This window comes from Dendropsophus ebraccatus, chromosome 7 (assembly GCF_027789765.1).
Source record: "Dendropsophus ebraccatus isolate aDenEbr1 chromosome 7, aDenEbr1.pat, whole genome shotgun sequence".
Taxonomy (NCBI): domain Eukaryota; kingdom Metazoa; phylum Chordata; class Amphibia; order Anura; family Hylidae; genus Dendropsophus; species Dendropsophus ebraccatus.
In genome coordinates this window covers 83126706-83144178 of record NC_091460.1, presented here as the reverse complement: position 1 = coordinate 83144178, position 17473 = coordinate 83126706, and the positions used below count along the sequence as shown (strand labels likewise).

The 17473-nt window shown below is 39.0% G+C and overlaps 1 protein-coding gene across 1 annotated transcript in view; it reads right to left on the bottom strand.

Moving 5' to 3' along the window:
• The window catches only part of MARCHF1 (membrane associated ring-CH-type finger 1), a 217163-nt gene that overhangs the window by 50077 nt on the left and 149613 nt on the right, over window positions 1-17473 (bottom strand). The window contains exon 6 of the mRNA XM_069976179.1: window positions 10483-10630. Coding sequence (XP_069832280.1) covers window positions 10483-10630 — 148 coding nt within the window. The remainder of the gene's footprint in view (window positions 1-10482; window positions 10631-17473) is intronic.

Sequence of the window (17473 nt, the reverse complement as noted above, 5' to 3'; positions counted from 1 at the left end):
TTTTCTCATTTAAAAGACGTCCGCTATTGCCATGATTTAATAAGATTTCAATAAAATGCATTGAATGGATGGAATGACGGACGTCTAATGAACAAAATGCATTAAGTAACGGACGTTGTCTGCACGGACGTTAAAATAATGATCATGTCAACTATTTTTGGACGTCTATTGCAAACAGCGAATGTTATTTTTCAGTTGATCACACACAGTTTTTATTTTCCTTTCACCATTTTTACTATTAAATTCATTTTCTTCTTAATAGGTTTCACTATAAGAAAATAAATGTATGTCAAATTTTTTTGATGTAAGAAATGTTCCACCAAATGAATGCCAAAAACACATGCCAGTTTTACAAGCTCAAAAAGTATCCATAAAAACTGTGTGAAGAAGGCCAAGGTCATCAAATGTTACCTCACAAACAATTCTAGATATGTAAGAGCAAGTTCTAACAAGTCCGGCAATTTTTTTTTTTTATTAAAGTGTTGTGTTGCCCCCCCAAAATTATACAAATGACCAATATACACTTATTACGGGAAATACACATAAAGTGCTTTTTTCCATGGACTTACTACTGCATCAAGGCTTCACTTCTTGGATAAAAAAGTGATGTCACGACCCAACCTTCAGAGCTGTGTGGGCTGTGGCTGCTGGAGAGGATGATAGCAGAGGGATGCTTAGTGTCCCTCCAGTGCCCTGTGTCCCTCAGTGTCCCCCTGCCATCATCCTCTCCAGCAGCCACAGCCCGGACAGCTCTGGGAGTCGGGTTGTGACATCACCATGTTATCCAGGAAGTGAAGCCTTGATGCAGTAGTAAGTGCAGGGAAAAAAGCACTTTATAAGCATTTCCTGTAGTAAGTGTATATTGGTGATTTGTATAACTTTTGGGGGGCAATACAATACTTTAATAAAAATTTTTGCCGGACTTCTCCTTTACGTTTTAATCCTTTTGCAAATAAGATGACAAGTGTCTGCTCAGTAAACCCTCCCCAACTCCCAACGGCAATTTCATTTTCAAGAGCGGGAACACTAGAGACTTTACTCAAAAGCAAAGGGGTGGGATGACTTCAGACACAAAGCCAAGATGCTTTCAGAGTAACTGTCTGTCCAATGGATACTTTTACTTAGTTATGCTACCAGTATGAATAGCAACTTAAAGCAGATGTGCTTAACCCCTAACCCTCAGAGTAGTACATATCAGGGAACAGAGTGGTGCTGGCTTCTGACAGCGACAGCAGTCAATCACTAGAAGATGCCCAGGAACCAATCAAAGTAGTCCTGCATCAGCGATTGATGCAATTGGTCAGTCAGTGCTCATTGCAAATTTCCTACACATGTTCAAAGCCTTCTAACATCCTAAAGAAATTTGGATGTTAGAGGATATCGTATGTAAACACAGTATACAGATAAAGTAAATGTTAAAAAACTTTTTAAGTGTATTCCAAGCAGAATTTTACAAAATGTTCATTACGCTTTACAATTTTTTTTAAACTAAAGAAACGTATAGCGTAGCACCCACCATTTATCAATGATGTAACATACAATATGCCACAAAAACAAATATCTCAGCATAAAATGGATAGTTAAAGCATAAAAACAGTATTTAAAAAAAAAGGATTGAGCCTTAAGGCCCAAAGTGGCTGCATCCTTAAAGGGTTAAACTTGGTTTGGTGTCCCTTATCAAGCAGTGACATCATTTGAACAAAATGTAATTCAAGTGCATTAATTGTGCTCTATTAAATGGTGGTTCCTCTAGAGATCTTGTAATGCTACAATTTAAGAAAATTTTCAAAGACTTTAATAATATAAAGAAGGTACAACGAGGAAATAAATACTTCAAAGGCAGGTAAAGTAATGGCAGTAACTGTTGGTCGAAAGTTCCCCACATCAGATATAGTTTATCAATGCAGGTGTTCTTACCCTTTGATTACAAAAGCTGCTTTAGCACAAAAAGCATATTTAAGCATATCAAAGCAAGCAGGAGAACATAGTGCAAATATAACAGAAATGGGAGAACATCAGGTACTTGTGATACAAAAAAGTACTTTCATAAAGTAGATTTGCCAGCCCTTATTATCGATTGTACAAGAAATATTAAAACCAGAGAGGGATGAAGTTAGGAAACATGAACATGATGAAAGCCTAAATGACATAAACAAGAAATCAAGGTTGCCACTGTTCACACAAATAGGCACAACTTGAGAGCTTAGAAATACAAATATATTATGGCTCTATATAACCTGCTGTACACAGCTATTATGCAGCACTCACAGACCTCTAAGGATTCCTAATGTACATTCATATACATTCACTTTAAATGGAGAGGTTTTTCTGTTGTATTTTGAATGAATTCAATAGAAATGCCACTTATAGGTTAAAATAAGCCTGTAATATGGGGCTGTATGACTAACCATACAATACTTTCTTTATTCATACCTTCTACACAGGCTTTTGTATTTATTTTAAGGGGTATGGGCCAGTTCACACTGAGCGGAATCCCGCCGCACTCAGTGTCCTGCTTTGAGTGAATGGTAGAGTGCGCGCTCGTCCGCTCCCTCTCCTCTCCGCTCAAAGAATGAACATGTTAGTTCTTTGAGTGGAGAGCGGCGACAGCGGAGAGGCACGCGCTCTCCCATTCACTCAAAGCAGGACACAGAGCGTGGAGGGATTCCACGGCAGAGAGCTCCGCCACGGAATTGCGCCGTGTTTCCTCAGTGTGAACTGGCCCTAAGGGGTGAAAAAAAGAAAAAAAAAATCACACCTACAACAAAATCTTCTAGTGTTCTAATGCATTTCAAAAACATTCCAAAACTATTGATAAAAATTATACACTTTATTAATACACCAAACTTAAAAACTCTTGAAAAACATACATTCTTTGTCAGAGGTAGAGGCTGCAGTTACTGGGGTTTTTTCACCTCACTGATTCGTCTCAGCATCACTGCTTCCCACTCTCACTTCCCAGTTTGGGAGGAGGATGTGCGTAGGACACATTGTTGTTGAGCTGAATCAGCATCTTTGCATCTTTCACTGAGATCACAGATGGCTCCAGGAACAACCCACAAGCCTTGGAGTCATCTGTGATCTTAGTGGGTGACACATAAGCTGACTGAGAGCCAACTATCGTGTGACATCAGCAGCCTGACCACCACTCACAAAGCAGGGAGCGATGGTCAGTAAGTGAGTAGCATTCAATAGGGATAGAGTACAGGGCAAATCAGCAAATCTAAGCAATGTTGCTAATTAAAAGCATTTGCTTACTTTTGCATTATCTAACAGTTAAAACGGTTTAGCAGGTGAAAACACCCCTTTAAGGAGTATTAGAGAGGTATATTAAAAAGGACAAAGAATTACAGATAAATCTTTATCTCAGTAATGCAAAAAATATGCCTGATACAGTACAGACCCAAGCCAATTTATAGCACATGGACACTATACATAAGCAAAAACAGAAAAATATTGGCGCACATAATAACAGCTAAATCCAAGTCTCACACAGATACAAAGGGGGAGATTTATCAAACTGGTGTAAAATAGTATTGTCTTAGTTGCCCCTAGCAACCAATCACATTCCACTTTTCATTCATCACAGGTCCTTTGGAAAATGAAAGGTGGAATCTGATTGGTTGCTAGGGGCAACTAAGGCAATTCTACTTTTACACCAGTTTGATAAATCTCCCCCATAGAATGTAGGAATAAAGCTAAAATTAGCTAAAGCATGCTCGACAAAGTGGAGTGTATCCACGAAATGTCGAAGAATCCAGTGTCTGCCACCGCATTACCGTTCACCTTCAAGAGGATGACAGCGCTCTGATTGAGCTTCTAAAAAGACTTTGTCTCTCACACAGCATCTGGACTTTGAGCGCTAGTGTTGGGTGAATATACCTTTGTGCATTTGTATCCTCTAATATATTTTTGGATAAAGAAAATTGGAGCATATTTACTTGTGTGTACTTTTCATTCATTGTTATGGTGTCTATTCAACGTTTGAGCAGAAAAAATAGCATGGTGTGCTATTTTGTCTGGAATCTGCAACACAGGCACCTAACAGGACCTTTAACACACATGAGAGCCTAAAACTGGTAATCCCTACTAGTAGTGAACCAGCATGCACCAGATATGTCAGCAGAGTACATGCTTCGTTGGTGAATCGGGGCAAGTTAAATTGGGAGGTAGGTAGAACTAAGTAGAGATGATTGAACATCGGGTAATCTTAGGTTCGATTGAACTCAAACATTTTTGAGCGTGCAGCATTTGATTCCCGATGACTTCCCGGTCCGTGGGGAAGGAGGAGACAGCCCGACATTACCTAGGCTGAATCCCGGAATTCCAGGCGGTACTTGGGCTGTCTCCTCCTTCCCCACGGACCAGGAAGGCATCGGGAATCAAATGCTGCATGTTCGATAATGTTCGAGTTCGATCAAACCTAAGATTACCCGAAGTTCAATCATCTCTGGAACTAAGTAGAAATTTGTTTTTGAAATCTGATAAACTGAATTTCACTCTAACACCTTTTTTCTGGATCATGGAGAGTTTCCCTCCCTAGCTCCACAGGGTAGATGGTAGAGAGCTGTTTCAGCAGAGAGCAGAGGCTCTAGATGAAGGAAGGTAATGCTATCTCTAGCGTCAGAACCCTAGGAGTAAAATAGAATTAAAATTATTGTAATGCTTGAAAGATTTAGAAGTATTGACTGTCAGTATAAATTACATACTGGTTTTCCAGTGTTAGTGCGGGATTTTGGTTTTTCACCAAATCTACTTTTGGATAAAGTTTTTGAACTTATTTGCTACTTCTATCACAAGTAATAATGTGCAGCTGTTCCACAGTCTCTTTTATGGAGCATTTTAAAATGAAAATAAAACCTCTTTCACGGTCTTTCCATTTTCTTTCCTGTCATTTCATACTGTCTAACACTTCTACGTATATTGATGTCACAAGAAACACATTTCATGTTAGGAGCTAACTGACATCTGCTGCAAATTGAATGGCTGGTATCCTGCAGTTTTTATTTGTACAGTACCTCTAAATAAAAAAATAAAACATATGTTGTTCACAGAAGCGCAATGTATATTAGAGTCATAAAATGATGCCGACGAGGATATGGGGAAAAGATTGAGTCTTGTCGCTATTTACTAGGTTTCATAGTCTGGTTTAAAATGAATTTATTGTAAATGCTACTACCGTAAGTATATTCACACAAGAAGTGTTCTTCCAAGGTGAAATCAGCAGCAGATTAAGATATAAGGAAAATGGGTAAGATTTTACAATCTTATCCATATACTGTGGATTTTCTATACTGAAAAATGACGCTATGTGTGGACCCAAACATATACTTGAATCAACCAATCAATACGTGATAGCTTTCTATGTATATTAACAATAGGGAATTTGTCAGCATTTCTGAGAACATCAAACTGGTAACACTGTGAAATGCACAGCCTGTTGTCAATCATACTGCTAGCAATAGAGAGAAAACATGGCTTTAAAGGGAACTATCAACAGGTTAGGCGAATCTAACCTGCTGATAGCCCCATATTGTGCAGGAGACGACGAGGATGAAGGTATGTTTCTTCACTTAATCCTCAGCACCATTCTGGGGAAGTTAGTCATTTGCTCCACAGTCCAGTAAGACCATTCGGGACCCTGGGTCACCATTACGAGCACTGCCCTGCCCCAATATAAATGATTCAGCCCCCCTAAGCCAACAAACTCAATTAATTAGAGAGGGGCTGGCCGGCAAGTGGTGGGACAGATCTGCACTATGGGGGCGGGCAGGGCTCCTAGCGTTGCTTGAGTTCTCCTAGCGCTCATACCAATATACAGTGGTGCATGATAGATTGTAAACCCTTCAGAATTTCCTGCCATTGTGCACGACTAATCAACAATTACGGGAAATTTTTAAATTAGGTTATTAAGCGCAAGGGGGTCATACAAGATACTGGGAGATATAGGTTCACATACTTTTGTCACTCACAGATAAATAAATGTAATAATAATAAATAAATGAACAATGCTAGTATTTTTGACTCATTTTATCTACTTTTAGAACATGTAAAAATGCAGAAATATGGAAAATTCTAAAGCATTCACAAACTAGTACAAGTACCACTGTATCATGTATTGCAATACTTAGATCTGTGATTTGTTGCTGAAAGTGGGGTGAATGCCATACATTGTGCCATGTAGTAGGGTTGTAGTGTATGTGTAGTGTATGCTTTGCTTATACAGTATCTGTACATAGGAAAGTGAATGAGGTTATTTTTTAGGACAAACATAATGACGTACATAGATATAGCTATAATGTAGAAATGTGTAAATAACTTACAGTAGATTATTTATCCTTGATATTATCCTCCCAGAACAGTTTGATCAAATGTATTTCACATACAAATGATGTTATGTTACATTAGCAACCATATGTGTCACAAGTAATAGCCTTCTCAATCATGTTCATAATGTATAATGTTGGTACATTGGTACAATGCCAAGGACAAGAATTCTGTTCTACTAACCAAAAAATTGTATTATGCATCAAAAACAAGCTAAGGCACCACTGATTTCTCTGGAGGACAAGTGCAGATTGCTCATATACCTTTTATAAAAGTTTGTCACCAATAATAAGGAATAGCTGCTATAGTGTTTACCTACTTTCATTAGTTATATACATGGAAAAAAGGACTCAAAAAGCACTTGTGTCCGATGAAGCATGCCATGATTTATTTCTGTAGAATTCATACAGAAAAGAAACCTCTGTATGGAATCAGAAGCATATCGAGATACAATACATTACAGGCTTCATGCACCTCCGTGGCAAGCCCTTTCCATACAAAACAGAGGTGTAATTCAGGCATGTACATGAGTGGTTACATTATCTTTTGTGGTGACATGCAAGACAAATATTTTGAAATATGTTTAGCTTTATATTATTTCGCATTAGGACAAATTCATTTGGTCGAGAAAACATATAGAATAGGGTAAACTATATTAAAAAATATGATTAAAGGAAAGCTAACAGCAGGCTAGAAGACTCTGCCTGCTATTATGTTCCCATAGAACAGAAAGAAGGTGTTTGTTTGTTTTTACATTCATCCTCAGCTCCTTAGTCATCAAATCCTGTGCTTTAATAATATGTAAGTTATGTTGTTTGGTGCACTAGATAAGGGACTACAGCTCTTAGTGCACCTCTCTGCTAGTCCACCCCCTTTATGAATATTCAACCAGCGTTCTACAGTGATGAGCGGCTGGTGCGCTGTCACTGCAGAGCAATGTCTTAATATTCATGAGGAAGGGTAAGTAAAATTATGCCACCTGTAGATCCACCACAAGGATGTAGTCTTTGTAGCTGACTTTCTTGTTTTGTGTCAGCTAAGCCCATGCTGGAGTGCAGTGTGGGTCTGTATGTTTGTGTAATAGATAGCTATCAGCCCATATTTTAGTAGGTGTTGACAGTGACTGGGACTCTCTAAGGACGTGTCTGTTCTTGAATTGTGCTATATCATGACAGTTATAGAACAATGACAGGTATAATATGCACTTAGCATTTTATTAAGCAGTATTCTCAGGGCTTATGCTATTTTTGGTACCTAAAGGTCAATATAACCTACCCAATGCTGCCAATAAGTCAGACCTCACAAATCAATAGTGCAGGCCCTTTAATCAGGATTCATCAAGTGACTAATGACAATATACCCTCCCTAGATAAAGAGCAGTATGCCTCTGGCTGACCAATGATTATTGGTGATGGACTTCAGATGGATCTCAGAGGCAGCCGTCACAGCCTCTATGAGCCCCATAGGGAGAGTTATCCTATATTCATAGACGTTCCATCTCTCTGCCTACTGGAATTTTAAGCATAAAGGTCAACAATGCTTTAATATTTCCCACATTATCTGTACAACTTTCTATTCATATAACATTAAGAATAGGGGAGTGTTTACATATACAGCCTTTTTATGCTGTGAATATTTAGCAATATGGCGGTGTTTTCTTGAACACCATGTTGGTCTGAAATGCGTCAATCACTTCCATTGCATTAGCTATTGAAATGGGAAAGAGTGCCAAATCATTGCTTTTTTTTATAAAAAAAAAAGTGCCAATTCAATCACAATGCAATTTGTTTTCTTCTGTATTCACTACACAACTTAATAAAGGAGGTTTCCCATTGATCAATACAGAGACCAGTAAAACTGTATACTGTTTGGTACCAATAACATTCTACTAATGCAAAAAACTTATCATGAAATCAAATGCAAGAAAGTGACCAATTTCCTGAATAAAGATTGATTCACAAAACAGAAATAATTTTTATAAGATACAGAGAATATATTCGTCCAGAATGTAATGTTACTGAATGGGTTTTAGAGACGCTTAGGGCCCTATTCCACCGGACGATTATCGTTAGCATAATCGTTAACGATTAACGATCTCAAACGACCGCTATTGCGAAAGACCTGAAAACGTTCACTCATTTCCATGGAACGATAATCGTTACTTATGATCGTAATTGCGATCGTTTCTTCTTCCGTATTTATTCGCTATTGCGTTCGTATCTATTGCGAACGACCGAACGATGTCTTATTCAATGCGAACGATTTGCGAACGTTTTGCGAACGAGCAACGATAAAAATAGGTCCAGGTCTTATAAAGCGATCAACGATTTCTCGTTCGGTCGTTAATCGTTACTGCATTTCAACCGAACGATTATCGTTTAGATTCGAACGATTTAACGATAATCTGAACGATAATCGTCCGGTGGAATAGGGCCCTTACAATATGCAGCTTTTTAATCCAATGAAGTGCCACTTATGGTATGTTTACACCATAAAGCTCCAAAATCCACTAGTGATAATATAATTCAATAGTGATTTCAGAAACAATAGAACAGATCGCTTACGGTAATGATAATAGAACAGATATGTATTAAAAATCTAGTGCTTATTCTGTGTTTCATTTACTCCAGTGTGAACACAGCTCAAATCCTTCTGCTCTGGTATTTATTTTGCACCCCACCCATCTCTTCATTATAAGTTCCCTCTAGCCACTTCACAGTTAACTTCTCTTTTAACATCCTGTCTTTCCTCTTACTCTGGCTGAATTCTGGACCTCTCGTCCAGTCATGTGCTAAATCGGATCCCTGACCTCCTACATATACTTTCTTAGGCTATGTTCACACTACGTTCTTTTTATGTTCAGATAATGGACTCTGAGTGCAATGGATTCATAAACTCTTTAGAACGGGCGTTAAATTAATGTACATGTCTATTATTTGCGTATGCTGTCCACCGACACAGAGTCCAGAAATAATAGCTGTTCACACAAGTGCAGCGGTGGCCACACTTTGCATTGAAGTGATTGGTTCATTGAGTCAATGTTAAAAAAAGAACCTTCCTGCAGCCAATACAGAGGTATCAGCTGCAGGAATGTCCTGAATGTTGTCCGGTAGCCGGCAGTTTCACAGCATCTGTTGCTATGCAATGGACTCTGTTAAACCAAGTGTAAACATAGTCTTAGTCTGTTAACCCTCAACCAACTATCAGTCTTCTGTGTATCACCTTATTGAAAATAGTACCATCTCTGTGGTTGTCTGCAATTGCCTAGAACTGTTGAGACAAAAAGGCAGGGCCATCTTGTGAGACCAGATTGGGGTTTACTGTCTGTGTCCTTCCCCGCCCCTTTTCAGGCTACCCTACCTATGGTCATATCAATTTCTATAATAAAAAATTATGTCATAGAGATAAAAATAAAAACATTCTTCAGCAAACTGCAATTGGCAATTGTCAGGACTCACCACATATACTCCCTCAAGTGTACACACGTTAAATACTGTTCTAAAGTGTGTGTATATATATATATATATATATATCACCTTGTGAAGATGAACCCCAGAAAGTTGGATCCTATACTAGCTAATGGCCTCTCTTGGGCTATAAGGCTACAAAACTGGGCATAGAAGATCAACTTCTATACCCACAGGACATGCGTCCTGCTAAAAGGCTAAAAGGAGGTAGCCACACCCCCACATGTGACACAAACATCAAAGAAACTTTTTGTTTGCCTCTTTTGCTTATGCCACCTCATGCCTTCCGTATCTATACTCAAAAATGTAATCCCTGAAGTAGAGAGCATCTTTAGTAAATCTAATATGAAGCATGATTTGTCTCAGCCATAATCCTGTTTTCAGAAACTTTAAAAGCTGTGCAGATATAGATATATAGGGGAGATTTATCAAAGGGTGTAAAATTTAGACTGGTGAAAACTTGCCACAGCAACCAATCACAGCTCCTCTTTTCTTTCACCAGAGCTAGAAGCTGAGCTGTGATTGGTTGCAGTGGGAAGTTTGCACCAGTCTAAAATTTGCAACCCCCATTGATAAATCTACCCCATAGTATATTAAACACATAAGCAGTATGACACACACCATGTACCCTACTGGCTTTCCACAATATATCATAAAATTCTCTAGTTATATGGATTTAAAGACTTACCATTGTCATTTCCTTGCCTTATTTCTTCTGCCGTCCGGTCAATAAGCACATAAAGGGACCAAACTACGCATGTGATGGCAATAATGTGGAAAGTTACAGAACAGACTATTTTCCTTCTTTCACTTTTGGTCATCTGCAGTTTTTCCCACTGAAATGAAAATGAATAAAAAGTTAATACCTAAGATAGTACCATGCTAAAAAAAAATAGGGCAGAACCTAGTTAAAATGATGAAGTCAGTGTTGTGCCCCCAACTAAAGAACTTACCACCCACAGTAGTGGGATGAAATACGTCTGTCATCCACATTGTAACATTGTAAAATTTGTAAAGAGGGGCCTGCGAAGCTGGTCAGGGAAACCTAGAACTGGGACCTGTCTTTGTCATGGTGAATGTGGAAGAAGGAAAGGCACTGGTGCTAGCGCTGCCACAGACTCTCAAGTTGACTCTGACACTCTGGATCTTGAGTGAGACTATGTTCCCAGTAGGTTAAGTCATCTATTGAAAATGATGGCTGCAAATAATGTACATGATCATCATTTTTAGATGTCTTTTTACCAGCCGTCTGGAATAATGCCACAAAATCCAGTTGTGGGAAAATAGCCTGAAAGTGTTATTTATTTCTCAAAGCAAAACATGAAATCAAATAAAATACAATATTGCATTTTGTGGTTGCTCCCCTTCCCGAGAGTAACACTCCATCTGAGGAAGGGGGTGCAATGCCCAAAAAGTGTTACTGGACTTTATTTTATATTTTGTTGTGATATTTTAATGAATATCCACCATTTGTACCAGTGTCTTCCTTTCTTCTATATACTCCATTGGGTTATGAAGAGTAAATCTTTTCAGAATATTATTTCCTAGTAAATTTTGTTTTATTAGAATTCATGAAATTGAGCCCAATCGATCCGGTACAATCTTATAATGCCCATGGGTATTAGTTTAATAAACACTCATCAGTGACTAATTTGTGACTGATAGCTCATCAGTCCATTTTACCTGGAAAACCCCTTTAAGGGTATATTCACTGGCAGGTCCTGGCAGTTCCCACAAACTATATACTCGCTGCGGTCTGAACTACCGCAGCGAGTATGTAATTCTGCCGCCCTTAACCCCTTCTGCTCCCGGCCGGCTCCCCCGCTGTAAGCATACATTACCTGTCCTCGCTGCACGGGTCCGGCGTCCTGCTCTCCCATCTGGCCAATCAGTGGCTGCGGCTGGGCAACACACTGATTGGCCGGACGGGAGAGCAGGACGCCAGACCCGTGAAGCGAGGACAGGTAATGTATGCTTACAGCGGGGGAGCCGGCCGGGAGCAGAAGGGGTTAAGGGCGGCAGAATTACATACTCTCTGCGGTAGTTCAGACCGCAGCGAGTATATAGTTTGTGGGAACTGCCAGGAACTGTGAATATACCCTAAAGGTAACAAGACAGTACATGCAAGTACTATTGTTGCATAAACTATGTTGTGCCTCAATACAAGTAAATATATTTATTACAGTATTATTTAAATATGGGTGATGCGGCCCTAGGGCAGTGATGGCTAACCTTGACACTCCAGCTGTTGTAAAACTACAATTCCTATGATACCTGGGCAGCCAAAGCCATATCTTTGGTTGTTCAGGCATGATGGTAATTGTAGTTTTGCAACAGCTGGAGTGTAAAGGTTAGCCATCACTGCCCTCTGGAGTCCTGGAAAACATGAATACAGCTATAGGCAATGTTCACAATCTGTATAAACAACATCCGCTGTTTGACACGAACGTTGTTTGCCATGTCAAACAATGGCCACTGTTTGACATGCTCCTGCAGCCAATACTACCATATCAACTGCAGGAACATTTTATTTTATTTGGATTGAATGCACATTTGGGTGTGCCTGCAATTAAATTAACCATTGAACTGTATGCAATGTACATCCGTCAGAATGGCCATACATTGTGTGAACAGAGCAGAACAACAGCCGTTGTTCGCACTCTAGCAGTTGGAAATAATTGACATCTCAATTATTTCCACGGCCATGCCAAATAACAGCTGCTGTATAATGCAGTGTGTGAAGAATGGCCATTGTTCCCATTGAGTTCAATGTAGTGCATTATTTAAGAACGACCTTTGTTTTAATCGCCAACAACGGCTGTTTTTGTCTTAAAAAATACCCTGTGTGAACATGGTGATAGGCTGTATCCCTTTTCAGCCACTTACAGTATATTCAAATGCTATACGACCGGACTCAAGCATGTTTGAGATGCGCTCATCTCTAATATCTATCAATGAAAGGCATTATGGCTCTGTTAATGCAATGTGATTTATATAATAATAATGATGCTGCATTACAACATAAAAAAATATGAATTAGCATTTTTATTTAAATATTTACACAGTTGTGTTACTGAAAACGTAAATGTGCTCATCTTCAGTGATAAATCTGTCATAGACCAAAACACTATTCATATTCCCATTCTTTCATTTGAGAAATTAAACAGAATCCACTAGGATCATTAACAAAACAGATCAAAATGGATATGTTATATCAGTATTGGATCTTTTAAAAAGGCCATAATTTCAGGGTGCAAAAAGCTTTATGCATGAAAATAAGTTTCAGTAAACACACAAAAAACCCACCACCCCCAATCTAGAAGATAATAATTCTGTTTACCTCTACAATCTTAATTACTGTATGTATGTAATCACTCTTGCATCTAAATGGACAACACAACAGCACTTGGGACACCTACACATTTCCCCTACATAAGCCTTTAGGACATCCTTCTCTAGGTCTATATGAATATTTATGGGATTGCCTTCCTCCCTTTGCTTACAATCATAACCTTTTGAAAAGGCGTTCTACAAGGATTTAGAGTGTCTTTGGGATTTTTTATAACTGTAAATTTGTATTAATTTTTAAAAGATAAACAACAACAAATAAAAATACAGTGCAAGTAGAAGCTGTGAGAATCATTCAGCATAAAAGTGATGTAAAAGGGGAGGCACGGTAGGCTTATGTAGACATGGCATAGCTTAACTTTCCTAGCCATCCAATCTGCCCTGAAAAGGGAATATAACAGTGGAAAAGCTGTGACCTCTTGGAAAACATAAATTCTCAAAGAGTCAAAACCATCTAACATATAACATTGGCACAGTACAGGAAACAGAAGAGTAAATGAGGGAGGGAGGGGAAGGCTGCTGCAGCTAAAAAACAAACAAACATATCAACAAGTAAATCCAGATAAGGTGCACTATGTGTCCCGTGGGGCCCAAACTTTGTCAAAGAGAGCTAATGTGTTATTAAGAGAAGCCGTGAGGTGTTCTAGCATTCTCATTTCCTTGATCCTGGAGACTAGCTCCCTATGTGTGGGGGTACATTTTTCTTCCAATTACGAGCAATTAGCATCTTTGCTGCAATTAAAATCTGGAGGAGTAATTTAGTACGTTTTTTACCCAACGTCTTAGGTGTCAGGTTAAGTAAATATACTAAAGGATCAAGACCTATCCTGGTGGCCAGGACATCTGCAATAAGCTCGCGTACCCGTGACCAATATTCCCTGATACCCGAGCATGTCCAAAAAATATGTTAAAGAGATCCAATAGCATACAAACACCTCCAACAAGTTGGGGGGATCAAGCTGTTCAATTTGTGTAACAATTCAGGAGTATGGTACCACTGCATAAGTAGTTTGTATTGAGTCTCCTTATAAGTGGTACATATAGAAAATAATCTGCCAGGTCTTCAGGGATATAGGTCTAAACAAAACAGCCTCCCACTTATCCATATAATTGTGTCTAATTGGATCATCAGTGCATCTGGCCCCCAAGATCTTATTGATATCTGATATGAGCCCCCTACTGGACGTGCCCACCCTACAGAGCTGTTTGAAGGGTGTAGATCTTTGGGAATTTTGACCTATTCATCTAAAAGAGCATTTGTAAAATTAGACACTGTTATTGAATGAGAGAACCTGGTTTGGATTCTCCTGGCCTGTGAAGTTCTTTCGCACCTTGGTTTGGGCACTGGGGTGCAGACATGCTGCAACAAACAGGGCTTTCCCACAATGACTTGCTATACTGAAGTATACTTGCTATACTTTGAGATTTCCCATCACAGCGACTATGACCAAGGCCAACCACAGTTTTATCCCTCCTCTGCCAAACTAAATGCTTCTACTTTTTAATAAGCTATCTCACAGCTGATCCTGGACGGGAGGAATCTAGGAGGAAAAAGTTTCAGGAACCGAAATAGCATAACAAAGCATTACTACAGCAAGAATTTAAAATGAGAAATATGAGTTTCATTTATCAGCAATACAAGTGAATGTTTTGGTGGGATCTTAGTAGTTATAAATACTGTGCATTTTGTATTAAAAAGGAACACTTTGGAAGTGTTTACTGATACTGTCTTATTCTTCACCTGTTTACACTGGCATCATTGAATTCATAATGGAAGATTGGTTACAATGGATCCAAGGCAAACTCAATGGGTCCCATTGACTTAGGATTTGTACTTTGATTTCCTCAAGGGTTTTTCTTAAAATCAAAAGTGACAAAGTTCTAATCAGAGGTTCCAAAAAGCAACATGAACATTGCCTAACTGTTGCTTTAGTTACCAATTACATAATTTAGCAACTATGTGTGCCTAAAAAGTGATTTGTGAAAACCTTTTCATCCCTGTGCATGTATTAATTTTCCATTCCAGCTTATGGCTTTGTTCACACCTTGTAAGAGACCGGCCGTTCCATGACCCGGCCGGTCTCTGAAAAGATCATCCTGGCCAGTATCGGCTGGATCATCTTTATGGCCACAGAGTTCTGATGCGGGCGCATCCGTGTGCGCCCACATCAGAACTCCCCATAGCACACTATGGAGCGAGTGAGCGACCGGAGCCGCTCGCTCCACAGTGTGGTTTTCTACGGCCACTATTCACTGAATAACGGCTGCAGAAAACTGACATGTCAGTTGTTTGCAGCGCCGCTAGGGATCCCTACTATGTGTATACTCTCTGGCCGGGATCCCATAGAAGGAAAGGTAATGTATATTTTCGTAATAATCATGGCCGTTGTACAAGGGCCGTTATTTTGCAAAAATATACATTGTGTGAACATAGCCTAAAGGGGTATTACGCTCAGACATAACTTTTCCTATATTGTTGCTTCCTGCAGAGGTCAGGGGTTATCAGTGCCGGAGTAGCAAAGGAGAGAGCTAATTGTCTTCTGTATTAACCCTTTTTTGTGTTGCAGCATGTAGGAGAACACTGGGTCACTTACACACTGCAGTAAATAAAGGGTTAAGCAAAAGGTAGTCTGCTCCTGCACCTATGTAGCAGAGAAGGAGAGAACAACTCAGACACAGATCTCTTTGTCTTCAGCACAATACAGCAGGATCCCAGCTGAGGGAAGAAGACAGAATAGATAATAACAAGAATGGAATGCATTGTTAGTTTCACCATGGGCAGCAACATATGAAAAGTTAAGTTTCAGCTTTTTTTTTTTTTTTTTACATGAGTGCATATGTACAGCACCACACCTGTCCTCAGGGTGTGTGGAATTGCAATTTGGTTCTATTGAGTTTAATGGAACTTATGGTGCATTTACACAGACAGATTTATCTGACAGATTATTGAAGCCAAAGCCAGAAATGGATCTGACAAGAGGAGAAATCAATCTTTCCTTTATGACCTGTTCTCTGTTTATAGTCTGTTCCTGGTTTTGGCTTCAGAAATCTGTCAGATAAATCTGTTTGTGTAAACGGACCATTAGTTGCAAATCCACACCCAAACTCAGGACAAGGGTGGTGCTGTTCCTCAAAGAAATCGCCAATGTTATTCTAGGCCTGGATAACTTTTGAGAGAGCTTGCAGGCAGAGAAGGAAGAAGTAAAGGCTGCTCGAATCTTGTAAAGATTTTTCACACGCACTGCCGATTTTCATGCACAAATTGGTATGCTAGAAACAGTTTGAAGTGTGAGTGAAGTGAAAAACATCTTATTTGATATTATAAACAATTTAAAATTCTAAGATGAATGGACTGTACAGTAGATCTTATATTGCTTTACAATGCTTATGATTTTATGGCTGATTCAGTACGCCAGCTAAGAGGGAGCAGCAGGGGCTTCAATTCAACTATATTAACTATTAGCAGATTCTTAGCTGAAGCTGTAGAAACAATAGTAGATAAAAAGAACTTATAAGAGAGGCAAAAATGTATACTGTGACATAAGGATGTAAAATACGTTGAAGAGGAAACAAGTCATGGCAATGTCACTTGTTAATTACCTAAGGACCAACATGTCACCCTGCTCTACATCAGAGCAATCAGGATGACAAGCAGCATCTGTGAATCTGTATATAATATTAGGATGTCAGATCAACACATCAACTGTCATGACTACGTTGTTATGCTGAAAAAGAGACAACACGTCAGGTTTAATGTGCCATCTCCAAAACCTGGAGAAAATAGCTTATTAAAAATCACCTGCTTTCTAACTAACATACAGTACTTCCTGACCCCATAGTGACAGTAAGTCCTTTGGATCTAAACACTGTATTAGTAATGTTGATAGGCCTTGGACATTCTATAGATTTATCAGTAGAATAAAACCTTTTTTCCACGGGTGGTGATTACATCTACAAGTGAAGGTGACCTTGTGTCATTGGTGGACATGTCAGACGCCACAAACTGTTTCAAACCTATCATTCCATACAGGGAACATATTCTATTTCCTAAGCACACAAGACCTACTATCCCTCCTGCTCATGTAGTAATTAGAACCAAGGGATAATTAGATGTCTGAGAAAGATGGAATATACTGTAGATGTATTGCAAATGCTTATTATATTGAGTTATGGAAATATCAGCAAACAAATCTGTATACAAGAGCTCAAATTATTATCATTATTTTTATCCAGGGCTGACAGGACCTTTTTACAATTATGCATTAGCTAAATGATTATTTCTGCTTGAGGCACAGAGGCATATAGAGCAAGCAAAACTCTAATGTTACATG